At 33.0% G+C, this 13,895-nt stretch overlaps 2 protein-coding genes across 2 annotated transcripts; one reads left to right on the top strand and one right to left on the bottom strand.

The window, feature by feature from the left end:
- Window positions 1-2,262: 2,262 nt before the first annotated feature.
- Window positions 2,263-8,267, bottom strand: LOC114240350 (metaxin-1). The gene is made up of 6 exons (XM_028170867.2): window positions 7,646-8,267; window positions 7,416-7,562; window positions 7,026-7,295; window positions 6,502-6,736; window positions 5,701-5,855; window positions 2,263-5,092 (listed from the first exon to the last, which is right to left on the bottom strand). The coding sequence occupies exons 1-6, from the start codon at window positions 7,721-7,723 to the stop codon at window positions 5,024-5,026; spliced, it is 954 nt and encodes a 317-aa protein (XP_028026668.2). The 5' UTR covers window positions 7,724-8,267; the 3' UTR covers window positions 2,263-5,023.
- Window positions 8,268-10,764: 2,497 nt separating this feature from the next.
- LOC114240280 (B-cell receptor-associated protein 31) lies at window positions 10,765-12,789 on the top strand. Its single transcript, XM_028170748.2, has one exon. It carries the CDS (start codon window positions 11,423-11,425, stop codon window positions 12,053-12,055), a length of 633 nt encoding a protein of 210 aa, XP_028026549.2. The 5' UTR covers window positions 10,765-11,422; the 3' UTR covers window positions 12,056-12,789.
- The last annotated feature ends 1,106 nt before the right edge of the window (window positions 12,790-13,895 follow it).

Raw genomic sequence — 13,895 nt, 5'->3', positions numbered from 1 at the left:
TCCGGGAATCTTTTTGTTTGTAACATCTGAATATTTGAAAGCTAATCATGGTTTGTAACTGTAAAGTTTGTCTAGTTTCTGTCACCTTTTAATTTTCCTCAGACAATGAAATTAGTAATAACAGCATATAGATATCCGTGATCAGTTAAACGGTAGGCAGCGGGTTGGCTCTGCCCCTAGCATTGCTGCAGTTTATGGACGACGGTAATCACTCACCATCAGGTGGGCCGCATTCTCGTCTGCCTACAAGGGCAATAAAAAATATATAAAAACCTGCATATATAAATTGCGTCAAAAATATATTGTTTATATTAACAAGAAATACAATAAGTGAACTTAACAATAAGTGAAAAACAAATAAAAATATACCTAATTTCAATAGCTTCTGTACTGCAGGGAGCTAATATCGAAGTTTTTATGTACAATATACCAAAATAATAGTTATAAAAAAATACATTTTAATTTTAATAACGTTGTGTTTTAATACGGCAGCTTTGTTTCGGAACAATCTAGAAAACAATTAATGTTAATTAATAGAGTTACGTTTTAATTATTTATTTCTTAATACTAACGCGAGTCATTTATTTTGTAAGCTGTTTATGAATAATGATAATAAATAAAATAAAACTTATTATGAAAATTAGTGTACGGATTAGATCATCACATTAACTTTTTAGGTGGTGACGTTAAGAATACTTTTATTATGTAGAAAATCCTGCCAGGTTTAGATTGTTTACAAGAAAAAAAATATATATTAGCATTGCTGACGTGTAACCTCACTGGCTTTACATCATTGTATAGTAACGACAGGAAGGTCACTGTTAGTCGATAATTAGTATATCATTCGGAACGTAAAATCGATTTCAACCATTCGGGAGTACTGAATGAATGAATGAATGATTTATTTTATTTCAGACAAGTCCATATGTGTACATAGTATCATTGAAACATACTTAAAATTAACAAAACCAATCAAATAAAAACGATACATTTATTAAAAATAATTATCAGTTGAATACATTTCAAATATTCCATTCAACTGATACTTACTTCGAACCAACCATTATTATTATTTAGTCCGCAAGTGAACCATGGTACAATGGTTCAAGTACCGACAGTCATAACGGTCTGTTAATGCCTGCAAGTAACATGTTGACTATATTAATGTGTGTACATTAGTAACGAAACAATATAATTTTTAAGCGTATTTAGTTATGATTTTAAGAATTGTTATATATACTAACCGAAGCCGGTTATATACCGGATTCTTTGCATATTTTCCGTGTTTGAAGTTGTTACGTTTCCACTTAATTTATGTAACATAAGGTACGATGTAAAATTTAATTAATTTTAAAGTACATTACAATTGTAAGTGCGTATTAACAAATTGAAACGTCAATATATATACATATATTATCAATGTTGTAAATTTAATAAAATTTTGTATAGAAACATAATTTTGCGAGGAATTGGTAGCCAAATGACACCAATGCATACATCGATCGCAAGTTAAGATTTTAATGCTGACTGTACCAAATTATGTTGTTGATTGTACCTGAAAAGGTGGACGTAGGAAATGTTCAAGAAATAAATAAAAGATTTAATTATTGAAAACTGCATTTGTTATTATTCCTTCGTCCACGAAATGTTTGTAGTTGCCGTGTTTGCTGAATGACGCGGTGGTGGAACCCTCAGACACAGCCCACCGAGTTTCTCGCCGGATCTTCACAGTGGGTCGCGTTTCCGGTCCGGCGGTAGATTCTGCGAAGCACGGCTCTGGGTTCGTGTTAGCAACGTCGTCAGGTTTGAGCCCCGTGAGCTCACTTACTAGTTAAGGTTACTTGATAGGTATAGCCTTTCAAGGCTAGGTTCAGCTTAGGTAGGAAAAAAAAAAGGTAGTGGAAAATTTAGCGCCCCTGACTGGGAGCCGAGGATCGTGGGTTCGATTCCCCCATCGGGTACATTCGTGTGATGAATAGGTTTGTTCGCTCTTTGTCTGGGTGTTTTTTTATCTATATATGTATATATTTAAACGTTTAAAAGTACATACAGATAACACAGAGAATCCTAATTTGGGGCCGAATGATCGTGCGTTATTTGTTCCTTATTATTTATGATTATTAATTTAGTATTGTTTCATTTATCCAGTCTTTAAACAATACATCTACAGCAAATATTATAACGACTTCTATGTATGTTAAATTAAAAGCCAATGACGAAATGTCCTTAATAAAAGGGAACACAATAAACAATAAAACTCAGTTTCAACGTAACCATTTATTTAATCGAATAAATTAAAACATCAGTACATTCTCGTACCAAAAAAAACTACAGCGTGCATCAAATACGCCCGGCCACAGACTACACAACGTATAGATGCGGCGACGTCGCCAACATCTATCAGCATTGTCATAACGAGTCTGTACCTACTCGAATATGAAATCATGGACATCGCAATACGCAATACACTTGCACAGCTTGCCGTGAACAAATAACCATAATAACGAATAATCAAACAGGACCGCAAAAATTTAATACTCAATACACATGGAAACATGTTTAAATGCACTAAAATACAAAGATACAGAGACGAACGTAAATCGTAAATCTCGTAACATGGAATTTATAGTCTAGTCATTTGTTAATTCAAATAATTTACGATTATTTTCTATCTATTCTTTCGACTTTCAAATGATAACAACTGCTCACATTCTGCAGCGCACGCAATTTGAAAACACTCAAATCTTATGAAACAGAAACAATGTACCTACCAACAATTACTCAACAATCAAGTCCCAAAGCACTAACATGATATAATCATCAACAATATTATAGCCTATAAATTTATCTTTTTATTCGATACCTTCTATCATTAAAGCAGCTTTGACTTTCGTAATCACACCAAACATTCATTTAAACATTTTTTTCTTCTACTTTCCATCCAACACAATATCCTTATTATAACTTCGTAAACAATTCAAGTAATTGAACTAATGAAACATAAAATTTACAAACAAAATACCAATGAAATTTAAAACTATATTTTTTTAACATTTATTTTTAAAACTATAGTTCAATTATTTGAAGACGATGGATGTAACAGAATCATTTGAATGTTTAGATTGATAGAGATGGACATAACTATTACATTCTTTGTCTTTTATGTGCATACATATTTCTAGTACGTGTTGTGTTGATAGTAATTATTACGAGAAAAAAAAACGCGTGATTCAACCATAAAAGTTTTTCATTAATTTAATGTTACTATACCTCGTCCATTGCGGCGTGACTGACTGTTTGTTTAGGGTACAATTGAAAAACATAAAAAAAAATTATGTGTGTATTTTGACGTATATTATAACTTCAAATAGCTGAGAGAAAAGTTCCACATATTGACTGTAATTAATTTAAAAAAATATTAGCAGGCCCGTTGTCTGTGGTAACTGAATACGCAGCACGGAAGCGACTAACTGCTAAAATGACTTCGAATTTAGTTTTATATTTCTATTCTATAGGATATAGACTCTGTGTGGTTTTTATATATTATATGCCTTATTAGAAACAGTGTATACGAGGTAACACAAATTCTATGCGCGCGCATTGCCGTCCGATAGGTATCGTGTATACTAATAAAATAAAGCCGTAGTTGAAAAAAATACTCGGTATATATTAGGAGAAAGAAAAATAAAACCATACATAAATTTTTTAGAAAGAAATGGGAGTGCATTAATTATTTTACTATAAAGCTAGTACTCCCATGTAAATGTATTGATCTACCATTTTAATTTGTGAATTTTAAACATTAATGGCATCTTTATTTATAATGAAACAAAAAATAGGGCTTCAAGAGAAATCACATAATGTTCTCCTGTTATGGTCGATATTTAAGGTATTTTGCATAAAATGGAGTTGCCCATGCATGAGATTTATATACATATATTGTAAAGTAGTAGTACTGGCATGAAAGCACAGCCCGCAATGTAATATCGAATGCGCGAGGTTAGTGAACTCACACGACAAGGGTTCATCAACCTAAAAGGCTTATTACACTTGGCTAAATTTAGTCGACTGAATTCAGAAGCAAATTTAGAAGCAAGTTAGAAGTTTCTGATTACACTGTTCTTAATTCAGTTACTGAATCAATTGCCAGTTTAAACCCGACGAAATTAGACGTGTTGTGTGTGTAAGAGGATAGCCCCAGTATTGCCTAGACAACAAAAAATTGGTCTTGGTGTAGCCCTCGCTGTCGGCTCAATTAAATAAAAATAATAAAAAGAATAATATGGGTGAAGAAATATTTATTGCTGCACGGGAAGTTAGCAAATATGAACATTATGAGTGATTTAGAACCCGCAGACTTCAGAAATTATCTAAGAATGGATTCGATATCGTTTGACTTTATATTAAACCTTGTGACACCGTTTATTCAAAAGCAGGATACTATCCTACGAGATAGTATAAGTCCAAAAGAAAGACTGGTTGTAACATTAAGATTTCTTGCAACAGGAAATTCGTATGAAGATTTAAAAATTAGTTCTTTAATATCCCAAACCCTGCTGACAAAAATAATCACTGAAACATGTCGAGCTATTTATAAATGTCTGGCACATTAAATAAAGGTAACTGAAATAAATACTTTTTATTCGGAAGTAAAAAACAAGCAAAAACGTCCTTACGCACGGAGAGCTATGGGACGACTGAAATCATTAAGTAACTAAATGCGATTACACCTTCCTAAATGCGTTTCTATTTAGGCTTCGTAATGATTTAGTCAGTCAGAAGCCATCCTTGCTACTGAATTTAGTATGCTAGCTTACTGAATGCTATTACACTTCATTGAATTCAGTAGACTAAATTTAGCCAAATGTAATAAGCCTAAAATCATCAACCTTATGCATTGTCTAGACGGTTAAGTAATGTGAATTTATCCCTTCCTACATAAATTTAGGTACCCACAATACCTTTGGACAGCAGTGTATGTCATCAGCCGTGAGCTTGGTTAAGTTATAAACTTTAGTTACTATCAGTTGTCCTCTTCTTCATTCTCAAACATTTCATTGTAATCTCGCGAGTGCTCAAAGTCTTTCAGCTCCTAAACAGAATATGGATTGTTAAATTATTCTTCATCATGTAAAACAGTATAATTGGTGCAAGGACATTTGTGAGTCCACACGGGTAGGTACGACCACCTTGCTCATTTCTGCTGTAAAGCAGTAATGCGTTTCGGTCTGAAGGGTGAGGTAACCGTTGTACTATAAAAACTAGAGACCTTAGAGCTCATGTCTCAAGATTGGTAGCGGCATTTACGTTGTAGATATCTATAAGCTCCGATAACCGCTTAACATCAGGTGTGCCGTGAGCTCGTCCACCTATCTAATCAATAAAAATATACTTTCAATAAAAAAAAGTTTAGTACCTAATAAAATTAATTTATTTTTTATTTCAACATTTATTCAAGACCTTCTGCGGCATGTTTAACCTTGCACCTTGGTAGCGGCACAAAAAGGGGCATAGTACACTTAGTTCTTATAATATTTTTCCTATTTTTTTTGTATGTAAGTGTATAAGCAAGCATCTAGCCTTTAGTTTGTATGTGCTGTAGTTGGTAAATCAGGGTACTTATTCTAAAGTGCACAATTGGTAATGGGAATGCTAATAGTTACAAATTAAATATTCATTATTTACATAAAAATTACATACTTGAAACATTCCATTAGCTACTGCATACCCCGTCATAGCAATAGCAGCAAACAGGGCTGCTAAGATTTTATTTCGAGTCTGGTTGGGAAAGTTTGCGGCTTCTCTATCAGACTGCGAGCCTGTAGACTGTTTCTTTGCATTCTGTTTATTATATTCTGTAATTTGTATACTTATTATTGAGTTTGAAAGAACAACATCGAAACAGAAAATTTTAAAAAATTTTAAAAATTCAAAAAATTGGTTATTGCAAGGCACTGCTATTTTTCATAATGAAAATGATGTGTCTGTTTCTTTATTATAACACATTCTCACAATTAGTATATAATAAAACCCGTATTATGTTGTATTATTCGATTAACTGGATTGTGAGCTTAAGCACATGAGTTGAGTAACACATACTAATAATGTATAGATATATTGTAACGATAGATATATATTATCCACCTTATGGTATAAGATTTGAGTCTCAATTGCATTGTCTCATTTATAAGTTCCACATATAAATAAATATTGTTGTTAACATAAAGCCAAATAATGAGAAAGAAAACTTTCTAACCGCTTTTATTAAACCTATTTTCTTGTTCAAAATCCTCTTTATTCATAAATGTTGAGTAGACATATCGCTTCCACAATTGGTGTGGTTCAGCCTAGAAAAGCACTACCTCATTGCTTACCCCAGGTGTCATAAGAAAAGTCACTTCTTCAGTAGATATTCAGTAGTGATTGTATAGGGGCATTGACTGAGTGTTCGATGTGATATGCATATTTTTTAATAACCTTTATTTAATTTATATTACTTACCATCAGTGACGTGTCTAAAATTTTTCTGATTGATCCTGGCCACAAATCTTGCCAAATTTGCAGTGCCTTTGACATGGTTTGACAGAGTCCCATTAGGAAATGGTGCTTTCACTAAAGGAGCTAAGTAAGCAAACACAATGGCGTCAAACGATGAAGGACGGTTTCCAAAGAAGTATTCACTCTCACCTAATCTATCTGATAATGTTTTAAGGCACTTCTCAGCTTCACTGTATATCTGGAAAGTGTTTGATGCAGCTTGATTTGATTTGACAGTCGCAGAATTTTGGATAACCAATATTATTTTTAATTAACAATACTCAAGAGAAATTAATCAGGAAGAAGACAATCCCCAAGGATCAAAGCAAGGGTATTTATTTCAACATAACCTATATACAAATAATTTACCTTTTAGCATGATTGATTATTCTGACTTACAGTAACAATAGTGATATTAATTTCATATTACATAAAGTTGATTTAATTTAATAGTCCACAAAAAATATATATTTACAAACTCAACTTACAGTTTTCTCTATTTCTCTAAGATCAGTATGTTCTCCATACAATGCGTCTATCATTTCTTTGGCGGCATTCTGATACCGTGATGGATAAAAAAAATTAAATGGAATTCTCAAACATTGTGCAAATGTTGGCCTAGTTACATCATTGTAATTCTTTTCATCCACCCACCAAGCGTACTGGTAAGCTGGGTACAACTTGTCTCGGAGGTATTGTGTGAATGCACTCGCTTCCGCTGCCTCTTTGGAGTTTAAATGTACATCTGTGTTGTAATGCTGAACATAAAAAATATCAACTTTTTTTTCTTAACTTGGAGAAATCTAGTGGTAACGAGAGCTAAGGGAAACATTTTTAAGGGAAATGTATTAAATTTATAAATCAGTTTCGGTACGTACTAGAGATTTCAAATGTTCTACTACTTCTTCAAAATTTGTAAGAACGTTCCGTCCATCTCTCATGACAGGAAGTCGACCTTTGGGGGTGAAAAATGGGTTATTCGACTCTCTCACTTTAACAGGCACACCGATAAATTTCATGTAAGTCTGGAAATAGGAACAATAATGAGATATTTTACCATTAATCAACACCGGTTTGATTCATTTCAAGGTTATGTTATGAAACTTACTAATACTTTTAAACATTCTAAATCGATAGATGCTAGACCCCATTCTCCTCTCCAAATGTCTAATTCTATATTAGCCATCTCCGTTTTAAAAAAAATTGTACATTAATATTTTCTAACAATTCTATCTATCTCAAATCCTAAACAAAATACCTTTGAAACTTCATTGGATGACATTGATTCGTCCATTGGACAGGCAAAGAAAACTTAGCTCATAGAGTGAAATCTTTTGTAACAAAGGTTAACGCCGTTTCTGTTGTATTTATATAAGGGAGCCGGTAATATAATTGATTGCATGAAATATTAAGCAATTATTTAAGTCTGACAAAATAGCTTTCAGGTCATCTCATTATATTTATTTTATTTATTAAATTCAACGTCATCCCAATTGATTAATATTTAAAATAAATAAAATTCATAAAATCCATAAATTTTTCATAGGACAAAATATAACAAAAATGTAAACACTATTCACAAGTTGATTTTTAAATTGTTAGTGCTATCGAATAATAAAATTTAATTATTTCCTAAGTCTCCCAAGTAGATCATTAAAATAATCAGAAGATAAAATGTGGCGAATATTTAATTTAATTAACAATTATTTTTTTATCGTTGTGCCTTCAGCGCTCAAATTATAATTTGGCAACATTTGTAATTCGGTAAAAATCATAGACCTTTATAGTAGGGACACGACATATTGTTCTATACGTACAATTGCTTATATAAATAGCACCCATTTTGAAGGCACACACATAAACATATATCTATCTCGTTCTTACTCAGCACTTTAACTCGCAGGAAAACAATATAACAGTATTTCAGTGCGTACATGAAATGAAACCAGAATATACGTAAATGTTTCCGTCTCCGTCTAATGAGGCCGAAAATCCGCCATGTTGAGCGCACCAAATGTCATTGTCACGTCAGTTCGGCCGTCTGTTTTGGGTTGTACACACTGAAGTAGGAAACCTATGGAAATGAAACGTCAACAAAAAATTCGTGCCACTGTGACGTCATCTGGCCACAAAACATGGCGGTTTTAGTGCTGCCCAGAAGATTTTAATGTTAGTAGGTTTTATCGATAAACGTTCTTGGCTCATTTTATTTTAAATATTGTTGAGTGAATGTATTTGTAGAATTTATACTTTAATAGGAAGTAAGTATATTGTTATGTGCAAAGATGATGTGATTTAGATATTATGTGAAATCTAAGATGAGTTCGTGCTTCAAATTTGCCAAGTAAACGATATGACGATTTTTAAAATTTGCTACACTGATTTTATAAAGTTGTCGTTTGCCGCAAAACATAAAGATATGGCGTAGTACAGTGCCATCTGCCCATTTCTAGCATGCTGAATGTTATCGTATTTTGAATAAATAAATGTTCTGTAGGTGTTTTTTTTTATCAGGCGGTTCCTTGATAAGTTTAAAATTTGAATCACTCTCAAGTGAGAGTGATTCAAATGGTGCGGTGTACCTTCCTTGAGGTGCACTGTGGTAGTGTGTTATGGACTTTAGAGTCAGCAAAACAATTAAAATAGATTGTAATAGTCTAAGAAAAACACGTACTCAAAATACGATAACATTTAGCATGCTAGAAATGGGCAGATGGCACTGTACTACGCCATATCTTTATGTTTTGCGACAAACGACAACTTTATAAAATCAGTGTAGCAACTTTTAAAAATCATCATATCGTTTACTTGGCAAATTCGAAGGACGAACTTGTCTTAGATTTCAGCCATCTAAATCATATCATATTTGCACATAATATACCTACTTACTTCCCATTAAAGTATAAATTCTACAAATAAATAATACTCAACAATATTTAAAATAAAATGAGCCAAGAACGTTTATCGATAAAACCTGATAACATTGAAATCTTTTTTACAGCACTAAAACCGCCATGTTTTGTGGTCAGATGACGTCACAGTGGCACGAATTTTTGGTTGACGTTTCATTTCCATAGGTTTCCTACTTCAGTGGTAAAAATGCTTTCACACGATTTGTTGAATCTAGAATCTAGATCATCAGGGTTCTATCACAAAGGCATGAATGACCTTCCTATTAAATAGCAGCAATGTATAGATAGCAATGGTAGATATTTTAATCAAATAAATAGGTTAAATGAAAAAAAAAAACGAATTTCAATTTTGCAGTACAAAATATAAGTTATTGCTTGACATTGGCTAATGCACAAACCGTGCGAGCCACAATAAAAAAATGTAGATGTAAGTAGGTACCGTAAAATGGGGCGATTAGGGACAAATTCCAACTTTATGAGCCATTTTAAGGTAGTTGTTGATGTATATAATGCTATATCAGGATCAAAATGATTGAGTCTTGGGGGCATCTTTGTTGTGTAATTTAAAATTATGCAACTAGCATTCCAGTTTAAGCAAAAAATGCAAAAATAGGTGTAATCCCTATTTACCCGAAAATTGCGGTTAATTGGGACGAAATGAGAAATTTGCTAGGGCTGGCACTACTTTTATTTTTATATATAGTTTTAATTTATTTATTTATTTAGTTGCACCAACAAAGTGATAATCAATAAAAAAAATTGAAAAACTGACAAAAGTACATGGCAGACATCACCTCAATTATAGGTGCAATCGACAGTGCATTAACAAAATATATATATATATATATATATATATAGTGGGCTTTCTTAGAAACGGTTTATATTTCTCCGTTCTTGGTAAGTACTTAGGGGCTGATATTTCTATCTGGGTTAAGAGATTAGGTGATTAGGTAGGTAGATTAGGTTATTCCATGGATTAATCAGATGAATACCCCCACTCTGAACAAATATTAAATATTGTATTATGTATTACTTAGACATTTTTGTCCACCTTGAGATTTCATTGATCTTATTACATGTCTCTGCAAAATCGACTTACTTATATTAAATTGCTTATCTATTTCAATTAAAGACTTATTCCCAATTTCACTTCGAATAAACCAGATTTTTACCAACAAATTTAAAAAATATTGTTATAACTACATAGACAACCCTACAAACCTGTACCTATTTATACTTAGCTCGTTTCCATTTCACGTATTCTCATCCCAATTGACCCCTTTTTCGTTGGTATTTGTACCTAAGACGTCCCCAATATCCCCAAAAACAACAGATTTTTACATGTATTTTTATTTAATCAAATACATTAAAACCAATAACAACTGAGACTTTCCTTTAATATATATGCTGGTTCAAACACTAAATAACGTTTATAAATCATAGTCGTCTTCTATTATTATCAAATAAATAAAAGAGATCAAAGTTTCTAGCACTAAAATAATTACCACCACAGGAAGTTAATTTGAAACGCGATTTTTTATAAGTTAGCAGCTATTATCATGCATATTCAGAGTTGTTTTGTGAACTTTCAACATTCTACTATTAAACTACAAAAAATGGAAGATTTTGCAACGAATATAAAACTTATATTGAGCGTCGAAAGATTTTCCCGGTTTTTTCCCGATTCGCCTCTCAATCCCTAATCGCCCCATTTTACCGGTACTTGTAAATGTAAGGTTTTAGGTTTCTTAATATACCTACTTCAGTGGTTTTTCTTATCACAATCTGTTTAGTAAGCGTAATTTACCAATTTGATTACTCTATTTACCCGCAACCATACACATAATATTACTGCTACAGTGTTCGTTAATCGTTAATCATAGATAATATAATAATCACACTGCGGTGCTATTGTGGTCAATTTAACTGAACAAATAATAATTTAAAAAATCTCCGAAAATTAAAAACTAAATATGTCCATACAGTGGACCTTCATTGCTGGTTATCTATATTTCGAAATTGCTTTAGTGATGCTGATGATATTACCTATATTCAGTCCTAGAAGATGGAATCAATTTTTCAAATCACGTCTGTTTTCAATGTTTCGAGAAAACGTAGCTGTATATTTCTATGTGTTTATCGGTGTGTTGGCGTTGTTTTTGATTGATGCAGTGAGAGAGATACGGAAATATTCAAATGTTACGGACGTGAGCCACACTCATTTAGCTACCGAAATGAAAACTCACGTCAAGCTATTTCGAGCCCAAAGAAACTTCTATATTATAGGCTTTGCAATTTTCCTGACATTCGTAATACGTAGACTAATCACGATGTTGATTATACAAGACGAATTAAAACAGAAAGCCGAAAAAATAATAAAACAGGCAGAGGAGACAGTGAAACAGGCTAAAACAAGTATCCTAGCGAACACTTTACAATCAGAGGAATTACAACATTATGATGAAATAAATAGTCAATTAGAGGAAACTAAAATCCTATTAAAGTTAGAAAAGGATAGAGTGAAATTACTAGAGGATGATGTCAAAATGTGGCAGCAGAAATGTGAGGAAGCCATTGCCAGTAAACCCGGCAAAGGAGATGAATAATTACGAATCAGCCTTACTTCTTGAGACATTTTAATAATTAATGAAAAATGTGGATAGCTACTCATTTTTTAATTATGTCAATATTCTTAGCTTACAGCTTCAAAACAACTGCATTGTTATAACAATACAATAACCATATTGTTATTTTTCAGCTTGAAAATAAATTCTGTCTAAATGACACATGGCATATACCCTAAACTTTTCTTAGTTTTTTAAGCTTGACTAACCTTATAATACAAAATGGTGAGTATATTATGGTCACAATGTGCATAACTTGTGTAAGATTCAATATTGCAACCAAACATGGTAGATGGTAAGATTATTTTTTTTAATAGTGAGGGATGGTCTTGCATGCTTCTTTAATTAAAATGTGATCATGATGCTCAAATAAAACCTGATGAAAAAAGTTTTACATTAATTCAAGGTCCTTTAAAAGTTACAGTTTTAGATATAAGTTTTTTTTGGTGTGGTATTGGTTAACCATTCATGGACTCTGATCTCTAATTTATCAATTTAATCTCATTATTCATCTAACATTATTTTATCCTTAAGGATTTATTTGTGCTAGTCTACAATATGAGATTAATGGCAATGATTTCAGCTTTTTTTATGTTTAAAATTAATTGATTATAATTAAATGTAGAAAATGCTAGTTCTATATTTAATTCCCTTGTTTATTATAATGATAATTGTGTTTTTATAATTGTTTTGAAATAAAATCTTATCGAATGGTAGTGAATTGTATTATTAATACGCTTTTATTAGCTTCAGATGTATGTATGTTAGTACGTAATGGAATCTTTGAACATGATTTTGACCCCCTTCATAACGTCGGATTAACTCGAAATTTGGTATACTTATTAGGGACCGACAACAATTCAATTTTAAAAAAAATTGAAAAAATTTGAAATTTTCTTATAATTGAAAAGATGAAAAATAAATAATAGTTTAAAAAAAACTAACAAAATACACTTACAGAAAATCCAATAAAAATAGAAAGTAAATTTTATTAATTTTGAATTAAAAAGTGTGAGAAAAAAATATTTTATTGTAAAAAAAGCGTGAGGTGCTTTTTTTTTTTTTTTTTTCCTACCTAAGCTGAGAGCCTTGAGAGGCTATGTCAGCGTAACCCTAACTTTAGTAGGTGAGCTCACGGGGCTCAAACCTGACGATGTTGCTAACACGAACCCTAGCAAGAGTCGTGCTTCGCAGAATCTACCACCGGATCGGAAACGCGACCCACTGAGAAGATCCGGCGAGAAACTCAGTGGGCTGTGTCTGAGAGTTAATTTACTCGTCGAGCCCTTCGTCGCAAGCGACGGGTTCGACGAGAACGGTGACCGGTGCTTGAAGTACCTAAAAGCACCGTTAGTGGATCGGGAGGATCCGAGATAACGTGTTTTGGGCGACGTCGACTGCTTTCCATTCTGTCCGCAGGATCGGGAATGTAGTTACCGGCGGCCACGATGAGAGGGTTCTCGTGTCGTGCCGCTTTATCGAAGTGGCGCATGGACGCCGACTGAAGATACTTACTGATGGACTCTAAGTCCAGGTCGTCATGGAGGTCGACGTTCCTGACGAACCACGGGGCTCCGACGGCTATCCTGCAAAAACGGGATTGAATAATTTGAAATGTTTTTAGGTGTATGCGGGCCGCGTGAGCGAACACTACACTTGCATAGGTCATGACGGGGCGTATGCAAGTTTTGTAGAGTGTCACCTTATTTCTAAGGGACATTTTACTTCGCCTACATATCATCGGGTAGAGACGTCCTAGAATGAAGGCGGCACGGTCGCGTACCGTCTTAATGTGGGGGCGGAATGTCATCCTACTGTCGAG

This window comes from Bombyx mandarina, chromosome 21, assembly GCF_030267445.1.
Source record: "Bombyx mandarina strain Sakado chromosome 21, ASM3026744v2".
In the NCBI taxonomy this organism is placed as follows: Eukaryota; Metazoa; Arthropoda; class Insecta; order Lepidoptera; family Bombycidae; genus Bombyx; species Bombyx mandarina.
The sequence above is the reverse complement of the archived record's forward strand: the minus strand, read 5'-3'. Positions and strand labels throughout refer to the sequence as shown.